Here is a 17,799-nt window from a genome sequence, read left to right as displayed (position 1 = left end):
GACAGTATCCTCACAACGTCTTCATTCTCCGGAGCGCAGTAGAAGTTGAGTCTCTGGACGTCAAGAATGCGAAACACTTTCACGACACGGTACGTCACTCAGCGCAACTTGGCAGCATGGTCGAATACCACAATCTGAATGGACAGACTTGCATATGCTGTGCCGTTTCGAGCTCTAGATGTCCACCTTCGGGCTGCAGCGAGGCTACACGCGCGCCACGTGTTGCACATCACATCGGAACGGCGCCCGCCCAGGTTGACTTGTACCTAGGCTTCGGGGGTACCCCGTTCCGCGTCCCCATGTTTTTGGAAGATGATCAGACGATGCCGGTCATAGTTGAGGTAATCCAGATGTCTTGTGAGCGCGTTATCGCTGACGTGGTTCTGAGCTGCAATTTGAAGCATAACTCACCAGCCAGCATGGAAGCTTATGGGTATTCTTTTTGCTATGCAAGGCGGTGGACCCTGAGTCGATCGCTTGGCGCCGTCACGCGATCTAATCTAATCTTATCTGATCATCTCATCTCCGCAAAAAAAGTTCTGGTCGCGTTCGCGGCTGCAACACCAGCCAGTTGATGCATGCGCCCCGGTCGTCCTTTCCCAACCTACACCCAACATGGCAGGCCCCAAGGTACAGCAGAGTGCCAGCAGCGGCCCAGTGACCAAGCGTCAGAGGACACGGCACGAAGGTGAAAAGCACGTCGCAACACAGATCCGCCAGTCCAAGATATTTGCGCCGTTCCGAGTAAGCTTCCATGGCGCGACCAAGCACTCGCGCACGACTGACTCCATGATAGACTGTTGGCCTTGTGTCGCCTACAAGTGTTCCATTTACAGCACTCCCGCTCGGTAAGACGACCTTCCAGATCACTACCTCGGTCGGCCGCTCTCTCCAAACGTACGACCTCAAGCGCGGACTCAATCTCGTCTTCATAACTCGACCGCAAACCCCCGAGGAGATTACTGCAACAGTAGCATGGAACAAGGTCGTCTTTGCAGCTTGGTCAAGCTACAAGAAAGAACACGAGCGCGGCGTGTGGGTATACCAGCGCGGGAAAAAGATTGCTGAGCTCGAGATACCACGCGGCGGCATACAGCGCATCAGAAAATTGGTCGTCCTCGGAGAATGGATAGTAGGATGCGGCAAGTACAAGATCGAGGTTTGGAGGACAGCTACCCGCGAGCACTACACGACCCTCCACGGCGCATCGTCCAGTGACCTCTCGGGCTGCATCTGCAACATGCCCACGTATCTGAACAAGATATTCGTAGGCCGAAAGGACGGCTCTGTCGAGATTTGGAACATCAGCACTGCCAAGCTGCTATACACGCTTCTCCCGCCAGCCGCAGACTTCGGCTCTGTGACCGCCCTACAGCCGACGCCAGCTTTGTCCCTCCTCGCTATCGCATACAAGTCCGGCCCAATTACAATCCACGACATTCGCGCCGACAAGGAGGTTATGCGCCTGAACACAGGTGGCTCGCAGAAATACCCAGTGACATCAATTTCCTTCCGGACCGACGGACTGGGTGCTGGCGACGATGGTCGTGAAGACGGTGTCATGGCCACGGCCAGTACTCAGAGCGGCGACATTACCTTCTGGGACCTGAACAAAGGCGGTCGTAAGACCGGTACTCTGCGCGGAGCTCATGGCCCACCCCCGGCTGTCAGTGGAGGCGTAGGCGGCGGCATCAGCAAGATCGAATTCCTCGCTGGACAGGCTGTAATTGTGTCGAGTGGCTTGGACAACTCTTTAAAGACATGGATTTTCGACGAAACCCCCTTCTCGCCCCTACCGCGTATCTTGCATTCCCGTGGCGGCCATGCTGCGCCAGTTTCGACTCTTCGCTTCCTCCCTTCCAATTCAGATGGCTCCGACGATGTCGGCAAATGGCTTCTTAGCTCGAGTCAAGACCGAAGCTTGTGGGGCTGGAGTTTGCGACGCGACGGGCAAAGCACAGAGCTCAGCCAGGGTGCTCTTCAGAAGAAAGCGAAGAAGATGGGCCTCTTGAACGGAAACGCCGAGACTTCCAAGCACCATATCAAGTTGGAAGACCTGAAAGCGCCAGCCATCACCTGCATGGCTTGTTCTCTCAACCGCGACGGCGGCATGGGCGCGATGCCTGGCGTATCTGGCATCTGGACCAATTCATCCAAGGTCAAGGGCCAGGACAAGAAAGCTACAGAGGTCAACATGACTGGATGGGAGAGCATTGTCACAGGACACGCTGGTGACAAGACTGCGAGAACCTGGTTCTGGGGGCGCAAACGGGCTGGTAGATGGGCATTCGAGACAGGCGACGCTACAGAGGTCAAGAGCGTCGCAATCTCGTCCTGCGGCACGTTTGCTGTGATAGGTTCCGCTGGTGGCTCCATTGATATGTACAACTTGCAGTCTGGCCAATTCCGTCGCAGGTTTCCCGCTCGACTCACTCCGGCGGAAGCCAAACAATACAAACTCCGACAGCTACAGGCCGAGGAGGCTATGGACTTTGCAGAAGATTCGCCACGGAAGTTTGCAAAGGGCGAAGGCAAACACAAAGGAGCTATCACTGGTCTTGCCGTAGATGGCCTGAACCGTACGCTGATAAGCTGCTCCGATGATGGTAAAGTTAAGGTGAGTAACTTTTTCTCCCACTGCTGGTCAACACTAAATATCTTTTAGTTCTGGGACTTTGCTACCGGCATTTTACTTCACGAGATCGACTGGTACCCCATGACGAAGATTCACGGTCTACGCTACCACCGGAACAGTGATCTGATAGCACTGAGCTGTGACGATGGCTCTATCCGTGTATTGGACATTACCACCAAGAAACTCATTCGAGAGTTATGGGCATCAAAGTCCCATGCCGCGTTGCAGACTCTCGACTACACATTTTCAAGCGACGGCCGATGGATCATTTCTGCAGCCTCTGACTCCACAGTCAGGGTATGGGACTTACCGACGGGCCATCTTATCGACGCCATGAAACTTCGCCGAAAGGTTAACACAGTGGCCTTTTCACCTTCGGGCGAGTTCCTCGCTACCGGACTGGATGGCGAGGTTGGTGTGCACATTTGGACAAACCGAACACTCTTCACCCATGTTTCAACCCGCCAAATAACAGAAAATGATGTTGTCGAAGTGAATGCACCGACAGCATCTGGCGAGGGCGGTATCGCCGTCGTTGACGCTGCGACTGAAGAGCAAGCAGAAGACGAGGATCAGGATGAAGTCACAGTGCCAGTCATGGACCAACTCAGCGACAAGATCACAACACTCAGCTTGGTACCGAAGTCTCGCTGGCAGACACTGTTGCATCTCGATGTCATCCGTGCCCGCAACAAGCCCAAGGAAGCTCCCAAAGCCCCAGAGAAGGCGCCTTTCTTCCTTCCGTCTCTTGGTCAAAATCAGATTCAAGGAGCAGATAACGCTGCTCTCGCACCACTCGACCAAGACCCCAAATCTCGCATCTCCAGCTCCGCGCTTGCTTCGCGTTCTAGCGCCGCCACGGCTACCGATGTGTTCAGCCGTCACCTTGCACATGCGACCGAGACTGGCCAATATACACCTCTCCTAAGCCACCTCTCTTCCCTTCCTCCATCGGCCGCTGACATCGCAATTCGCACCCTTGACACGACGGAGCCTTACACTGAGCTACGAACGTTCATTGAGGCGTTGACCGCGAGACTACAAGAACGTCGAGACTACGAGCTGGTGCAGGCTTGGATGAGTGTGTTCCTGCGACTACATGGAGACATCGTGGTCAAGGATCCTGAGCTTGTGGGCGAATTGAGGAAGTGGCAAGAGGAGGCAAAGAGGGAACGTGAAAGGGTCGGTGGGTTAGTAGGATATAGTGTTGGTGTGGTCGGATGGGTCAGAAGCGCAAGATAGGCTTCTGGTTGCATGTGCATGTCTAGCATATTTCGCAGCTGTCGCCTTGTTCTTGGCCTACCAATTGACATAAAATCAATGATTACGGTACTCCTTACAGTTTCAAGTTAAGAACTTTCGATGCTCTCCAGCATGACTTCGGTCGTATCTCAGACGTATCTTGCCCCACTGTCGTCTGATATAGAGCACGTGTTGCGCCCGCTACAGACATTGAGATCTGCGCAGCCATGCCTTCCGCACCCAGCAACATCCCAGCTGGCTTCCAGCGTAGCAGTTTCGTCACATGGCTGCACCGTGCCTCACCCAACCCCAGAACCCATCGTACTTGGACCACCTGGAAAGCCATGGCAGGGCTTAATCAAGGAAATCGGTTTCTAGACGATCAAGAAATACTAAGCAGAGCTTCAGTCTCTCGAAGAGTTTTCCTAGGGTTTGATGTTTCACAAGGACGCCTGAGTTGCCCGGGCTACATACGCATGATTCAAAGAACACGATGCAATCATGCTCTACAAGCCGTTGCAGATACATGCCTATGCAGCCACCACTGCGAGTTCTATTACCTAATTTCATGAAGTCTTCACTAAACAAACTCGAGCTCATGATGATCGTGAGGCAGTGTTGTACGTGGTTGTGACCCGCTCTGCAGGTACGTTTCTCCACCATGACATCACAGCAAAATACATCATCGCGATGACACAAATTGATCGCGACGAGAACTTCTTACCCCTCATACTCACACTCACAAATCTTCCACTGCTCTTACTTTCAGCTCAAGCCCAACTACTACTACACCAACCAAACCTTACTCACATACTTCATCATGCCTCGCAACGGAGACGGATCCTCAGACAACGGCCCCATCGAGGTCGGCAAGGACGCTGTCCACGGCGCCTCTGGAGACGTACGTACCCTCATCTACCATCGCACATCTCAAGCTTGAGACTAACAGATACCAGTCAACCCTCGAGCACACCAAGAACAACGTCGCTCCCATGCCTGAAATCGAGAAGGGCGAAGGTACGACCCGGCTGCCCCACCTACCCCTCTCCGCGTCCCAAGCTCTTTTCCAAACCACAACGAAGGAAGAAAACATAACTGCAAAAGACGCAAGCACTGACACGACGCAGCTATCGAAGGCATGAACGCCTCCGGCGGCGGCCTTGCACCAAAGAAAGGCCACACCGGTCAGGGCGCCCCCGCCACCGACTCGAACAAGCCCGCGCCTGTTGACGAGGTCACCAAATAAGCTATCAGCACCAGAGCGAAGAGCGACAGCCATGCGCTCGGCCTCTAGGGAGAACATCCCCGGTACCAGCAAGGGGCTTGGCTAGCTAGCTAGCTAGTAAAGCAAAGCAAGGGAGTAACATCTACAAGTGACAACGGACTTTTGCGAGTAACATCGGTAGTTGCGTTGCATTGCATTGCATGCTTGCAAGCGGCGTGGGCCCCTAGATAGCTACGAAAGTAACGAATGGAAGTCAAATAACTCAAAGACGATCTTCTTAACAGCATGTGGTTCTAGATTCCTGTGTTGGTGGGGCCAAAACGCGGTGTGAATGTTCGTGCGGTGTACATGCTGTTCTCGCATGCCATGTTCCCTGCGACGCCAAAATGGTGTTGATGGCTTAGTAGATAGTAGACTTCATAAGCGAAGGCCGATAAACCTCACGCACAATCGCGAAGGCCGAATTTCACGTTCGTCCTTCTGTCTATGTACGGGACGAGCTGAGTCGTGTGAAAATACATGACTGCGCCGTTCGTATTGACGGAGTCCACGGAAGCCAGACATCCGTAAAGGCCTATGAATAGACCCTGTGTACGTACTCCGGTCACGTCATTAGGCGACCTAGAGATAAGTTGGTTCTCATGTCATCGTGGCTGCTGGGCAAGTAGTTTTGAGTGGAGGCGGCTGGCGTCAGCCTGCATGCGAAGTCAGTCTCGCCTCAGCTGAGCCGGAGTCCGAAGCGGAGGGTTGGGATGCTTAGCGTGGGAAGCTGGAAGGGGGCAGAATCGTGGAGAATCGGTGGCCCTGGTGGAGCGGCAGTGGGGAACTTTGGTTCTCAACAAAAAGCACATGTGAAAGGGTAGAGCATCAACAACATTGAGGAAACATCACGATGGGAGGAAGTACTGTGAAGTGGTAGATCGTGGTATTTGGCTAGATAAAGGCACCAGCCCTTGGTGAATTTTGTCCGCCATAGCCTATCCAGGAAGCGATATCCAGAATGGTTACCAAGTCTAAAACGAAACTGTTGCTACAAGAGTGTACACGCTCATGACGCCGTCCGACGCCCGGTAGTGATGCCACACTCCATATTTTCCCAACCCAGTGCCCCTGTTAACCTCAATGACCGAACCTTACGCCGACCCAATTGTCTAGGCCTGGAAGACCTCATCATTCGTGATCCACAGCCACCATCCACCAACTCGGTTTGCTTCTTCGCCCCCTTGGTGGATCTCTTGATGGCGTCAGTGCTAAAGTTGTCCCGCTGCGAGGGCCTCGTCGCTAACCGAAGTTGCGCCAGAGGCACTCTGCAAGTCGTTGAACTTTGCATCAAAGCCGTCAAGAAAGCCGTAAGAGTTTGAGTAAGAACCGTGGTCAAAGGATGTTGGACCGAAGGCATCGACTGAAGAAGAATCGACCATGCTAAAAGGGGGTTCCATGGGAGCAGTCGATGTTGGACTGCACTTTGGGAACGGGTCGAAGTCGAAGAAGTTCTCCATGACGACAGACTTTTCGTCGACTGGAGCGTAAGGTTGAAGAGAGAGAGGTAGGCCCAGGTCGCCCGTAGAGAGGCCCCCGAAGTCGACTGACACGGCAGGTCGCACAATATCGCGGCAGGATATTGTGTCGAGTCGAATTCGGGAGAAGCCTCAAAGCTTGATGGGGGAGTCTCAGGTTGGCACGATGAGTCACGGGGTGAGTCCATCGAGTCCATTGACTCTGGGCTGGGGAAGGAGGTGGGGATCTGCGCGGGGCAGATGGTGTCAAAGGTGTCGCGGGGTGGTGTAGCGAGGTCGAAGACAGGTTGAGGTGCTTCGCCGGGGTACTTGGAGCGGAAATATCTCAGCTCGGCCTCCATCTCAGCCATCTTTTGTTTATAGGCTTGCATGTTGGCCTCGAGCTCGTCCTTCTCGGTCTGGAGGACTTCGTATTCTTGGCGCTTCCGTTCGCGGGAGTTGTGGGCGGCGAGGCGGTTGCGCTTTACGCGCTCGATGCGTCGTTGCTCCTTCTCGTCCTCGGTCTTGGCCCGCTTCCGTGGAGGCAGGCTGGTCTTGGGCTCGGGGAGCACCTGCCCCCACGACTTGCGCTTCTTGACGGGTTTTGAGCCATTGCTCTCGGGCGCTGGTGTTTGTGATGCTTCCGACGAGTTGGACGAGTGGTGTGCGGGTGAGGGTGAGTGGTCGTAGTTCTCGATCATCTCCATTTTGATAGTAGTAGGCATGGCCTCGACTGATGGTAGGGGAAGGGGCGTGGAAGTCATGGCGGAGTTGTTGATGGTCTGGGAAAAGAGACTAGAGTCGAAGGTGTACTGAGCCATGGTGAAGTCGATGTAGGATGGAGGTCTGAGTGGGCATAGTGGGTGATTATCACTAGGACCCGGGCTGTGCGGCGCTGAGGACAGGTGGCATCTACGGACCCTTTAATAGGCAGCTGCCAAGCGCACTTCTGGACCCCTTGAACGCTTGCCCGCATCGGGGCCGAGCTAATTGTGCCCACTCCGACACACGCCCCCCTACGCTAGGAACTCAGCCATCAGCCGCGGGCCGTCCATCGTTTCACGACCCAAGTCAGGGGAGTGTGTTGCAGTCGTCTTACAGCTGCCCGGATTTCGTTCCTGTGTCGCTGTGCCGTCGCTACCAGTCTCAGATGGCGGCGCCGCTCCTCCACGGCCTTCTGCCCCCGTCTGAAGCAGGCGTAAACGGCCTCATCCAACTCCGACGTGCAGTCGCGGCGTAGCACAAGCTGATATTAGCCTTCTCACCGACCCACCTGTATCACTCGCTGCACCTCAGTGGCGACACGAAACAAGTTCAATGTAGCATGTCGTAAGATGCCGTCAGCCAAACCCAATACGCCCTTACGCCGCGCTGCATCCATCTCCCTCCGGAGCGTCTTCACAGTCACGCACACCCCCCAAATTATTGCGTGCAATATGCTCGTATACTTCACCCACGGCACGTGTAGATGAAGGCCCGAAGCCATTCCTTCTCGAAGCATCTGCACCCCATAGTTGCAATCTATTTGGCCGCGTCGCTAAGCATTCCACCCACACATCTTCATATCCCCACACAACCTTGCAATCTACAACCACCTTCCATAGTGCGACCTACTGCCGGAAGATTTGCGCAACCTGGGGTAAAGTTCCTTTGTTCGTGGAAGCACCGGGAATGTGCATAGAAGCTTAGCCTTAGCTTCCTTTCTTTATTGCTGCTGCAAACTGAAGCGTCACACGAGGCCCTTGGTTTCCGGCTTTATTCAAGTAAAGCATCCCTGGTGGGTTTCTGGCTGTATCCATTCGGACTTCACGAACTTGTAAGACGGAGGCTCTCCGGTAGTAAGAAATGACAAGCCGGTGGTTCGTTAAGCCGCACTCATCATCATGCGGCACCGAAATTACTTTTGCCTTATCGTCGTCTGGTCGTCCCATTGTCCGTTGCCACTACGCAATGGACTGAATGCGCAGGATTTCGAGAACAGGATTCCAGTCTCGAATAAAGACGGGTTGCGTAATACTAGGCTAGCGTCTCGAGCGTGCTTTGTCGTGGACATCGTGCGCTGCTCCACAGGCCGACTCGTCACCGTTTCAGGCACCAGAATTCGGACCTATCGCATCGGAACCGCTTCCAATCCAACGGTCCAGATCTTACTCGTCGCGTTCTTGACTCAGTACATGGGATCTACCTCAGTAATACTACCGCCTACACGGCATGCTCCAATGAGCTGTACAGGACTACGTGCGGCTCTGATTAGTATTCCCATGGGAAATGGCTCCTGTTCATCGTGAGAAATCATAAGGATGTCGGCTGACCTTCATGAAGCCAATACGGCACGATCCGAGATACGAAAAGGAGAGCATGCTCACGACGACCGCGATCATTGCCCCCTGGGTAGCTGTCTCAGTACCAGATCATCACAGCAATGATACTGCCGCCTACGCGTCCTCGTTCAATGCGGGCCACGTAATGGCGACAACCAAGAAGCTTATGGATGAACCGGCTCTCGTGTATATCGAACCTAATCAACCAAAGCAGAGCTGATCTAGGCGCCGATATCTCCATCAAGACCATTGCTGCCACGCACACAGTGCCAGCAACTATGCTAAGCATCATTAAAGAAGTCTCATTGTCACGCGTACATTTTCAGGCCGCAGCACAAAACGAGAAACCAATATAACCACAAAAGTCATTACGATAGTCTTCGTCATCACCATCGTCATGTGTGCCTATGTTTCATGTGCAATATGTGTTCTTGAGATTCCGAGCATTGATGCCTAGATCACTTCGACAAGCGTTTGTATGCCGGATGGTCGCAAAGCAAGCAGCGTCAAACTGCTGCCTATGCCAGCTCGGGATACTCATGAAGTAAGCAAGAGTCACCTAGGGCAATCGCCAGGCTAAGCATTAAGAGTAAGATGATGCTTAAAGATGCAGGTTCAGCTTAGATACGTACACGAATAAAGAGTGACCTATCATTTTCTCAAACTCGTATACGCAAAGCCAGTCAAGTATCGACCTCAAGAAACGGGACATGTTGTGTGCAAAGGCGGTCACTCGCTGTCGCATGACATCAAAAAGGCGTATACGACCAGGCAGTGAACAAAAAGATGATGGAAGATATGTCGGAAGTTCTCTATCAAGGAGCGCCTGGTGCTCCGTCTATGGTCACCGTAGAGCTCCGACATAAACGTAGTATATCAGTCGAACACCGACATGATTAACAATGAATCGAGATGCGCCGAAGGTAAAAGACTGATAACCATGACCGATGAGGTTGTTGCTGTTAAGAGGAAGCATATACTGAGGTGTATCGAGTCGTACCCCCAGCCTCAGGTATGGCAACTATTTTTACATCGTTCGCAACCTCGCCCCGTCCTGGAAGCAGCAGTGGTATCTAATGGAATTATGTGAGCACAACAGTTTTGGGACATCAATGTAGTTTGAATGTCTCAAACCGGAACGCCCACGAAACCAATCTTCGGTTTCACTCTCGCACCGTCAGTGCTCTCTCCGCCCCATTGGCTGCGCCACTCTTGTTCTTCAGCCTTGATCTGCTCAAACGCTTGTAGTTCTTCGGGCTTCATGTTCGACTTGTCCTCGTCGTCCAGGGTCGGTAGACCGTTGGTACCGACGTCAACGAAGTCACCGTCGGGCCCAGGTATGCCCAGGCCGGCGAAGGGAGGTTGTTGGAAGACCGAGTCGACCACGAGATACTTGCGACGAACGAGTGGAGGTACGTCGGTCTCTTCCGCAGGAACCTCCTCCCAACGTGCATGGGTGGGTTGTGTGACCTTGGGATAACACATCAGGTTGGTATGTGGGTCGTATACGCCCGTGAGATTTGCTTTCCGTAGCTTGGAGAGGTTCGAGTTGAATCGACTAGGGTATGTTAGTCCTGGTAGTCATAGATTGGTGTAAAATTTATGCATACCTTGCAGCGCGACCATGCTCAAATTGCCAGTTAGCAGAGGTGATGTTGACCTTCCGTTTTCCAGGGGCAGGCTTGCCATTTGCAGTAGGTACACTGGGCACACCGGTGTGATAGACACTACTGGCACCATGCCAAGCGACGTATTGGTTCTTGTTGTATGGCTCTCCTGGAGGTGGAAGCCTGTCGTTAGGGTCTGCAAGTTCACCCTCTACTGCGCCACTTTCCTTTGCTGCTGTAACGTAGTAATCGTCAATGACCCTCTTGCCGCCGATGATGATGCGCGCGCCAAACTCGCGGAAGACAGATCGTGCTGTGACGACACCGATGGCACGACCCTTGTAGGAATGAGGTATGATGTCGCGGTCGATCAGGTCCCTTTTCTCAGCGTCGTCGATGATGATCTTGTAGAGCTTCATGTGCTTGGTGAAGAACAGATAACTGTCCCTAAACCCACAGCATCGAGCCGGTTCAGTCGACAACATGTACTGTCTGTCGCCCCTGCCCTTGATGGTGAATATGCGCACGCGATAGTCTCGTCCACCCATGAGGTTACCCAGCTTGTCGACCTTCTGCTCGCCCTCTTCATCTTCTGGTAGGTCAACCTCATCGTTGACTACGTCCATCATGTTGCCCTCTTTGTCTATAGGAACGCGCGTGGTATGCGACGGCCCTCCCTTTGGAGGCCTTCCTCGACCTCCACCAGACGGTCGTCCCCGCTTGCGCTTGACGGGCGTGCCGCCTTCGGAGTTGTCGGGCTCGATGACATTCCAGTCCGGTGGCCTGTTCTTAGGAGGGCGACCAAGACGCTTCTTGCGCGGAAACGGCTGGATAACTGCTGGAGAAGGTGAACGCTCAGAGGGTGCGGCTTCCTCGTCGCTTCCCTGAGCTGCTGATTCAGCATCCTCTTCCTCTTCCTTGGGTGTGTCGGCGCGCGATTCTGGTGCATCTATCATATCCTCGTCGCTGTCTTGCTGGGGTGTTGCGCTGCGAACAGGCGTGCTGCGACGCGCTGCAGCTCGCGATGGGCGGCCGCGCGCCATTGTGGCTGGTCGAAAACGGCGTTGATGTGGCGCAGCTCAAGCTAGCAGCAGTTGTCGCGATGTGTTTGCAACTACAACTTCGGGATTCGGATGCAAATTGGGTGAAGGGCGGTGTCGGTGGTTAGCGATGCTCTTGCACTCCAGGAATGCTAAGGACCGCGACGTGAAAGAGCTAAGCAAGGGTCCCGCGCACGGCCCACAGTCATCACGTGCAAGCTCAAGCCAGGCGTTTTCGTCAACGTCTTCCCCAGACTAAACGTACATTCTCCAATACCTCACAAGTGGCCATCGTTGATCAAGCAATCATACCCACTGCAGTAAACGATGTCAATACCTGTCATGTCCAAGCAACGGCACGACCTCGGGAAGCCCCAAGCATACCGCATCTCCACCTAGGTATTACGGGAATCATGAGAAACGAGCTCGTTGAACAGGTCTCTTCAACATCATACCAGCGAACATGATGCCTGGAGTTATTTCTCTTAGAACAAACGGGTTCAGAGTATTTTATGAGCGCGTCGTCTGCATCCGCTCGATCTGTAGAGGGGTTGATCCTGCCAAAACCACCATACGCTCTTGGAACTTGCCACCTTGAAGTACACAGAGTCAACCCGGCAGGACCAGACGTGTATATCAACAAACATGGATCAGATGTCAAGAGCGCCGACTCCAACAGCTTCCACACACTCGTGGCCTCATCCGTTCGACTAACCCCGTAGCCTCAACCACACTGCCGAACCTACAGTGCAGGACTGGGATAGTGACGAACAGCCACCATGCCTTTTGATCGCATCATCAGTGCCAAGAGGAGCTTTACCGGTATCTTCTCTCGAATGAGTATAGCTCCGTGAGTCGGAGATGTTCCTATCTCTGCTTTGCTATGCTGACATTGTCAAGTCCCTCGCCACCCTGCTCCGCTAAGCACAACGAGAACAATGCACCAAGCTGTGAGACTCCAGGACCGTCCTCGCCTGTCGCGAGCTCAACTATACCTGATTCTAGCGACGAATCGCCTATCAGGGAGAGTCCATCAATGCGCAAAGGTCTAATGGGCTCGTTGCGAAAGCAAAAGCTGCGGAGCATCGGTTCTTTACGCAGCTTGCGCTCACCTACCAAGACCAAGCAGTCTGATATATCAGAGTGCCTCATGGATAGTGTAAGTATCTTTCCCCACAACAGAGAAACGACCACTGACTCTCTGTCCTCTAGAGTCCGCTGACCCCGAAGCACCGCCTCAACTCATCGCTTTTACTCTACTTCGAGGAGTCTCCCCCAGACAGACCAATATTCGATCTTGACCGCATGGACCCCCGAACCTCGAGTCTTTATGTCCACCATTCCTCGCCGGTACCGGTCCCACCATCCTATGAACAGATCCCGCAATCGCCTGCGGATTCATCGCTCATACCAGATGGAACTGTTCCACTATCACCAGCACCTATCCAGAAAATTCTGGACTCAGAAAAGACCATGATTCATTCGCCACCAGCATACACCCAAGCGTACGAACCAAGTTTGGAAGCGATGAGAAAACCAGCTTCAACAAAAAGCGCTCTGTCTGACAGTCTTCGGGAAGCTGCAGTCTACTTCAATGAGCCCCTCGTTCGCTTTCCAAACCCAGGATCCGACTATCTGCCTATCGACGATTGCTTTTCACTTCCTGCTAAGAGCGAAGACTTAGGTCAGACATCAGCCCGAGAGGATCCGTCTGGGGTAGATCGTATCGATAACTCGCCAGTCTACAACAACCCGGATAAGCCATCAGAGGATGCGACCACCAAGGTCTCCAATGAAACGAATACAGACAGGACACCAAAGGAGCATGCACAGCTTATCCTTGAGAATGGCTACCAGGCAAGCGTCTACCGTCGAGCAGACGGAGAGTGTCGCATGAAAATCAAGCTGCTTGCCTTTTGCAATGAAGATGACGACGACGACAGTGGATGGAACAATGAAACGCCAATCAGGTATGCTGCCGCAGAAGAAGAGAAGCTGGCATCACAATTGAGCGCTATTATTCGGGATGCGGGGCTTACCTCTGTGTCTGACAGCGAGCTCAATGAGGCGTTTGCTACTGGAAAACTTCCAGCATATCTGGATGTTGACCCAAGTTGGCACGTCGCCGAGGAAGTGAAGATGGGAAAGCGTGATAGTTCCTGGGGCGAGCATACTGGGCTCTACGACGGTAGCGGCTATGGGTCAAGCTCCAGCTCCCGACATGTGACTGGTGTGACTGAGACGGCCGACGTACCTCGTACACGTATCCCTGGAGCATTCGTCGACCACGAAAACGAAGCGCCTATGATCATCCGCAGGCTGTGGGACAATACCTATCCGCACAGCCCGGATACGGACTCGCCTGTGAAGGCTATCGTGGCTGATCCCGCAATCTCCGCAGCGCAAGAGCAGCACAACAACCCCTTGCAAGACTACGAAGCCTTCCAGGGCATGTTGGATCTTGGTGGCAGTGCATAGATCATCGGGTACGCACTTCGTTATGCAGGGTCGTTTAAATTCGCTGGGTCGGGTCGGGCCCTGAAAAGTGTGACAGTGACCGATCAGGAACGGTACATCCGGCATCCTTCCCAGCAAACAGTATTCCATCGATAGAGTCTCCATAGTTATCAATGCAGCCCACAAGTTTCTTCCACATACGCGTCTTACAGCTCATTCCACACATGCGTAGCGGGGCGTTCGCGTGCCCCAACTCTCATGATGGCACCACTGTACCCAATAGCCGTACATGTAATCAAAGTTCCAGTCCGCAGATCATCCGAGTGTTGCATCAGTTAGTCCAACCAACGGTAATCGAAAGCAGCGAAGATCCGGGCTCCAGAAGGTGTAGGAGGGAAATCAGGCCATGTCGGCTCATGCGACTTACCCGAGTCTGGGACGGTGACTGGGGTGTGCAGTGGAGTTAGCGAAGATGTGCGGAACAGCTCGTACGATGTTTAGTATTTTGGGTGGGCAGCAACATGATCTAACACATGATGATTATGCTGTGATGTGAGACGCCGCTGGTGTGCCGGCCTTGCGCGAGAGTACTTGCTGGCGTGCTTAAAGGCGTGGTGGCGGGCGGCTTCGAGGCTGTTGCCGTGTCCCTCGGTTTGCCCCGCGTGAAGTTCAGAATGCCAGGCCAAATCCATGCTTCTTGTGGGGAGAACGCCAACGACGTCGTTATCCTTGGCTGCGGCATCATCGGCTTGTGTACCGCGTACTATCTCACAGAAAGTGGAAATACAGATCCAAAGAGTATTCATCTGGTTGATTCGAGTCCGAAGTTATTCCATTGCGCGTCTGGCCTTGCTGCGGGCTTCTTGAGTGCCGACTGTACGTTTGGCAGCGTACGACGCGTGCAACATCAGCGCGGCGCGTCGTTCAACACCTGAACACTTTGTCTAACTACGAAGTAGGGTTCGCACCATCCGTAGCTTCCCTCGGCGCGTTATCCTTCAAACTTCACGCCGACCTCGCCAACGCGCATTCCGGACGTACAACATGGGGATACTCGCAGTCCACCGGAATCTCCCTTTCACAAGACAGCGAATCAGCCATTGGCGGTAGCGGCGAAGACTGGCTTGAGAATGGAACGAGTCGAGCACAATTAGCGAATCACAATAAGCCCTGGGAAGAACAGGCTGCCGGACCAGAATGGCTTCGGCGCACACAGGAAGGCATCATGGAGGTTATAAGTAGGGATGGGACGACCGCACAAATCGATCCGTTGAGATTCTGCCAGTGGCTTCTGAAAGAAGTTCAGAGAAGGGGGGTCACGATACATCAGCCTGCGACGGCGACAGCCATCATCAAGGACTCAGAAGACGTGTTGCGCGGTGTGAGGATATCAGAGGGTGATGGCACACAGTCGGAGACAGAGTGTAAGGCCCAATCCATACCACCCAACTCCACACTTACTAACCAACTACAACAGTACCATGTAGCCGTCTCGTCATAACCTCCGGTGCGTGGTCTCCACGCGTCTTCAGCACCCTCTTCCCATCCTCGAAAGCGCGCATCCCCGTCTCCTCGTTAGCTGGCCACTCGCTGCTCGTTCGAAACCCACACCACAAACCCGAAGAGCTCGACAAGGAAGTCTGCCACGCAGTCTTCGCGACAGATACACTTGGCTTCTCGCCAGAATGGTTCGCGAGATTGGGTGGAGAGCTGTACCTGGCCGGGCTCAATAGCACAAACATACCTCTACCGGAGGTTGCAACAGACGTTCAAGCTAGTGCGAAGGCTATCGAGCAGTTGAAACAGTGTGCGAAGGCTATGATGGTGAACGTCCCAGGCAGAGACATGGAGATTTTGAGGGAAGGCTTGGTAAGTTGATACTGAGAGTGGAATGGTGAACTGGTTTGCTAATCCCAGGCAGTGCTTCCGTCCAGTCACATCTAGCGGCCGACCCATCGTATCGCGGATACCGGACGAAAAGCTCGGAGGCATCAGGACGAAAGATGAAAGAACTGGCGGTGTTTATATAGCGGCGGGTCATGGTGCCTGGGGCATATCGCATGCGCCTGGTACTGGACTTGTGCTGTCGGAGCTGATAGAAGGGCGGGAAGCAAGCGCGAATATTGAGGCGTTGCAATTACCAACGTAAAGTGCTCTTACTCAAACAAAATGTGTATTGGGTACTCATCAACTGGTCATATCGAAACAAACGTGCTGGCCCTGTGACGAGTATGGAATCGGGCTTCTTGTCTCTGACGTAATCCAGTGCACGATATCCTTGGAGTTAGCGCAGGACTGCGCCGCACGTTCGCACGATGACTCCGCAGTTGGTCTTATCGAATCGTCACACAATGCTACTATAGCAATCCCAAGCAAAAATAATGTCTACGAATCCCGCCGACGAGGTGGCCGCAAGGAAACGAGCTGAGCGTGAGAAGAACCCCATCCATATCGAACAACTGGACGCAAGCGTGTTGGCTGGTACGTTTCTAGTCAAACAACTACTTCGACTTCCTTGCAGCTAAAGACCATACGCAGCACTACCAAAGGATGTGAAGATACTATCAATCAGACAGTCCGGTGAAAGCGCGTGGTGTGAGAGTTTCCGCATCGATGCAAACCTACAAGATGGCTCGGAAAGGCAGTACTTCGTCAAGGTAGGTTGTGTGTCTTGTCACACGAAAGATCCCATCTAATAGGACCGCAGATCAAAACAGGCGAACTAGGAAAGCGAATGATGCAAGGTACCTACGAATCCGAACTACTTTATCACTCTTACTGCCCCGAACATGTTCCAACACCGATTGCCTGGGGAGCCTATAAAGACCACCCGGACACATGGTTCTACATCTGCGACTTCCACGACATGGCGATGGAGAAACTGGATCCAAGTGCCTTTGTCGACATCATTACTGGGGTGCACAAAGCAAGTATGGGAAAATCATCGCTCGGCAAATACGGATTCCACATTCCAACTCACCTTGCTCACGTACCGAATGACAACACATGGGAAGACTCATGGGAATTCTGGTACACCAAAGCCATGCAGACCATGTATGATCTAGAGAAGAGCAAGTACGGAGTAGATGAAGAATTAGAGATCATCTTCGAAGCTCTCTGCTCAAAAGTCATACCTAGGTTGCTCCGTCCTCTGGAAACCGGCGGTCGCTCGATCAAACCCTGCCTATTGCATTCAGATCTTTGGCCTGGAAACTGCGTGCTGGAGAAAGAGACTGGCAAGATCATTATCTTTGATTCGTGTGCTTTCTGGGGTCATAACGAGTGTGACTTGGGTAGTTGGCGTGCTCCCCGGTACAATATGGGCGAGAAGTTCTTTACTTGCTATAAGAAAGTCGTAGAGCCTTCGCAGCCGAAGGGGGACTGGGACGATCGTAACAGACTTTACGCCATGTAAGTACTATCCCATACAAGGGGGTTGTTTTGCTCACGAGGATTAGTCGCTATGATCTTCTAGTCTCCGCGCTTTATCCCGACAAGCCCGAATTTCACGATAGGTATGTGTAAGAAGGTTTACCTCTGATATTAGGCTGACTGGTGCCAGAGCCAAAGCTGAGATGAGAACACTCGTCAAGAAGTTTCCTGGCGGCTACGAAGACCGGCAAGCCCGACAAGCGTCTTCATAACGTGGCCTCTGGAATTCAAACGCGATCTCGTCAATGGCTGGCTTCAGGTCCGTTCGTTTGCACTTTTCAGAGTGACTGCTTACCCCGCGTTTGATGTGCTCGAAGCAACTGTGCCGCAAGACTAGACTGCAG

The 17,799-nt window shown here is 53.2% G+C and overlaps 7 protein-coding genes across 7 annotated transcripts; 5 read left to right on the top strand and 2 right to left on the bottom strand.

Moving 5' to 3' along the window:
- Window positions 1-615: 615 nt before the first annotated feature.
- On the top strand, window positions 616-3,877 carry J4E88_005619 (uncharacterized protein; the record flags this gene model as incomplete). The annotated part of the gene is made up of 3 exons (XM_049399254.1): window positions 616-744; window positions 797-2,617; window positions 2,666-3,877. 3 exons carry the CDS (start codon window positions 616-618, stop codon window positions 3,875-3,877), a joined length of 3,162 nt encoding a protein of 1,053 aa, XP_049255045.1.
- An 820-nt stretch (window positions 3,878-4,697) lies between these two features.
- J4E88_005618 (uncharacterized protein) lies at window positions 4,698-5,123 on the top strand (the record flags this gene model as incomplete). Its single annotated transcript, XM_049399253.1, has 3 exons — window positions 4,698-4,778; window positions 4,834-4,894; window positions 5,005-5,123. 3 exons carry the CDS (start codon window positions 4,698-4,700, stop codon window positions 5,121-5,123), a joined length of 261 nt encoding a protein of 86 aa, XP_049255044.1.
- Window positions 5,124-6,352: 1,229 nt separating this feature from the next.
- J4E88_005617 (uncharacterized protein) lies at window positions 6,353-7,419 on the bottom strand (the record flags this gene model as incomplete). Its single annotated transcript, XM_049399252.1, has 2 exons — window positions 6,353-6,621; window positions 6,693-7,419. The coding sequence occupies 2 exons, from the start codon at window positions 7,417-7,419 to the stop codon at window positions 6,353-6,355; spliced, it is 996 nt and encodes a 331-aa protein (XP_049255043.1).
- Window positions 7,420-10,047: 2,628 nt separating this feature from the next.
- On the bottom strand, window positions 10,048-11,569 carry J4E88_005616 (uncharacterized protein; the record flags this gene model as incomplete). Its single annotated transcript, XM_049399251.1, has 2 exons — window positions 10,048-10,477; window positions 10,530-11,569. The coding sequence occupies 2 exons, from the start codon at window positions 11,567-11,569 to the stop codon at window positions 10,048-10,050; spliced, it is 1,470 nt and encodes a 489-aa protein (XP_049255042.1).
- Window positions 11,570-12,402: 833 nt separating this feature from the next.
- Window positions 12,403-14,044, top strand: J4E88_005615 (uncharacterized protein; the record flags this gene model as incomplete). The annotated part of the gene is made up of 3 exons (XM_049399250.1): window positions 12,403-12,416; window positions 12,467-12,725; window positions 12,779-14,044. The coding sequence occupies 3 exons, from the start codon at window positions 12,403-12,405 to the stop codon at window positions 14,042-14,044; spliced, it is 1,539 nt and encodes a 512-aa protein (XP_049255041.1).
- Window positions 14,045-14,697: 653 nt separating this feature from the next.
- On the top strand, window positions 14,698-16,172 carry J4E88_005614 (uncharacterized protein; the record flags this gene model as incomplete). Its single annotated transcript, XM_049399249.1, has 4 exons — window positions 14,698-14,899; window positions 14,983-15,447; window positions 15,501-15,892; window positions 15,945-16,172. The coding sequence occupies 4 exons, from the start codon at window positions 14,698-14,700 to the stop codon at window positions 16,170-16,172; spliced, it is 1,287 nt and encodes a 428-aa protein (XP_049255040.1).
- A 232-nt stretch (window positions 16,173-16,404) lies between these two features.
- On the top strand, window positions 16,405-17,667 carry J4E88_005613 (uncharacterized protein; the record flags this gene model as incomplete). Its single annotated transcript, XM_049399248.1, has 4 exons — window positions 16,405-16,504; window positions 16,562-16,680; window positions 16,731-17,434; window positions 17,586-17,667. The coding sequence occupies 4 exons, from the start codon at window positions 16,405-16,407 to the stop codon at window positions 17,665-17,667; spliced, it is 1,005 nt and encodes a 334-aa protein (XP_049255039.1).
- Window positions 17,668-17,799: the final 132 nt, after the last annotated feature.

The sequence above is a fragment of the Alternaria novae-zelandiae genome, assembly GCF_023758075.1.
Source record: "Alternaria novae-zelandiae strain BMP 2774 chromosome Unknown scaffold_10, whole genome shotgun sequence".
Classification (NCBI taxonomy): Eukaryota; Fungi; Ascomycota; class Dothideomycetes; order Pleosporales; family Pleosporaceae; genus Alternaria; species Alternaria novae-zelandiae.
Note: the sequence above shows the minus strand (reverse complement) of the source record. Positions and strands in the feature narration are given on the sequence as shown.